The 2,061-nt window shown below is 42.4% G+C and overlaps 1 protein-coding gene across 1 annotated transcript in view; it reads right to left on the bottom strand.

Annotated features, from left to right (window-relative positions):
- The window catches only part of LOC111702419 (sialidase-like), a 4,263-nt gene extending 2,994 nt beyond the window's left edge, over positions 1-1,269 (bottom strand). The window contains exon 1 of the mRNA XM_023474094.1: positions 3-1,269. Coding sequence (XP_023329862.1) covers positions 3-1,269 — 1,267 coding nt within the window. The remainder of the gene's footprint in view (positions 1-2) is intronic.
- Positions 1,270-2,061: the final 792 nt, after the last annotated feature.

Genomic DNA, 2,061 nt, shown 5'->3' with positions numbered 1-2,061 from the left:
ACTTTCCGTCCTGTGTGTGTCGTCTATCCCTCCAGTTCTATTCGTCCTGGGTGTACCATCTATCCTACCAGTCCTATTCGTCCTGGGTGTACCATATATCATACCAGTTCTATCCGTCCTAGGTGTACCATCTATCCTATCAGTCCTATTCGCCCTGGGTATACCATCTATCCTATCAGTCCTATTCGCCCTGGGTGTACCATCTATCCTACCAGTCCTATTCGCCCTGGGTGTACCATCTATCCTATCCGTCCTATTCGCCCTGGGTGTACCATCTATCCTCCCAGTCCTATTCGTCCTGGGTGTAACATCTATCCTATCAGTCCTATTCGTCCGGGGTGTGCCATCTATCCTATTATTCCTATTCGCCCTGGGTGTACCATCTATCCTATCCGTCCTATTCGCCCTGGGTGTACCATCTATCCTACCAGTCCTATTCGTCCTAGGTGTACCATCTATCCTATCAGTCCTATTCGTCCTAGGTGTTCCATCTGCCTTTTCTGTCCTTTTTGTCCTGGGTGTACCATATATCCCTCCAGTCCTATTCGTCCTGGGTGTACCATATATCCCTCCAGTCCTATTCGTCCTGGGTGTACCATATATCCCTCCAGTCCTATTCGTCCTGTGTGTGCCGGATATCCTATCATTCCTATCCGTCCTAGGTGTACCATCTATCCTATCAGTCCTTTTCCTCCTGTGCGTACCATCTATTCTATCAGTCCTATCCGTCCTAGGTAAATCATCTATCCTATCAGTCCTATTCGTCCTGGGTGTATCATCTATTCTATCAGTTCTATCCATCCTAGGTAAATCATCTATTCTATCAGTCCTATTCGTCCTGGGTGTACCATCTATCCTATCAGTCCTATTTGTCCTGGGTGTACCATCTATTATATCAGTCCTATTCGTCCTGGGTGTACCATCTATCCTGTCAGTCCTATCCGTCCTGGGTGTACCATCTATCCTATCAGTCCTATTCGTCCTGGGTGTACCATCTATCCTATCAGTCCTATCCGTCCTGGGTGTACCATCTATCCTATCAGTCCTATCCGTCCTAGGTGTACCATCTATTCTATCAGTCCTATCCGTCCTTGGTAAACCATCTATCCTATCAGTCCTATTCGTCCTGGGTGTACCATCTATCCTATCAGTCCTATCCGTCCTAGGTGGACCATCTATCCTATCAGTCCTATTCGTCCTGGGTGTATCATCTATTCTATCAGTCCTATTCGTCCTAGGTGTACCATCTATCCTATCAGTCCTTTCCATTCTTTCGCCACTTCCATAAAATCATCCCCTTTCAATGCCCCGGTTAAGTGGAAACCCCTTTCTCAGATTTGATGAATATCATTTTATCAATCAAGGTGTCGAATGTTTAATTGAGTAATTTCTGAAATGCCTCGAATTTATTTTATTTATTTATTTTATTGTTTTTTTTCCTGCGTTTTTTCTTCTTCTTCTTTTTTCTTTTTGACGATTTTGTTTCCCATTTCTAGGTTTGGTTCGTTATCTCAGGAGTCCAGTCACTTAGAATTGATGTTCAATAAACCACCGGCTTTTTGGATATTGAAGGAAAGGATAGAGGGTTAAATATCTGCAGGGGGGTTGGTTATGGAAGGGGAGGAACATACAAGAGGTAGAAGGGTTATGGGGGGGGGGGTGTTGTATGGTTCTGGATGTATGGTGTTGTCAATATATAGTTCTCTCCAGGGATGGAAACCAATGTAAACACACCAGAACATAAATTTAAGTCTAGTAAACTCAATATTTAGAAATAATAAAAATATTAACGTCATACACAACCAACCTGTATGAGTTTATCATTTCACTGATCTCTTTTATCTATACAGATTATACAATGGAATTACCAACAAAATTAGAAAAGAAAAAAAGAAAGCTTTAGATTTGAAGAGAAGAGAAAAGGTGTCTTGTGTCTGGAAATAAAGAAACTATTTCCAAGATAGAAAGAAGATCCCTTAAACTTCAATATTGATCCTTTGCAGGACAGGACGTAATATATCCTAGTATCCTGGTATCCTGGTATTCCGGAGACAGACAGGA

The sequence above is a fragment of the Eurytemora carolleeae genome, unplaced genomic scaffold, assembly GCF_000591075.1.
Source record: "Eurytemora carolleeae unplaced genomic scaffold, Eaff_2.0 scaffold488, whole genome shotgun sequence".
Taxonomy (NCBI): Eukaryota; Metazoa; Arthropoda; class Copepoda; order Calanoida; family Temoridae; genus Eurytemora; species Eurytemora carolleeae.
This window is presented reverse-complemented; position numbering and strand designations above follow the sequence as displayed.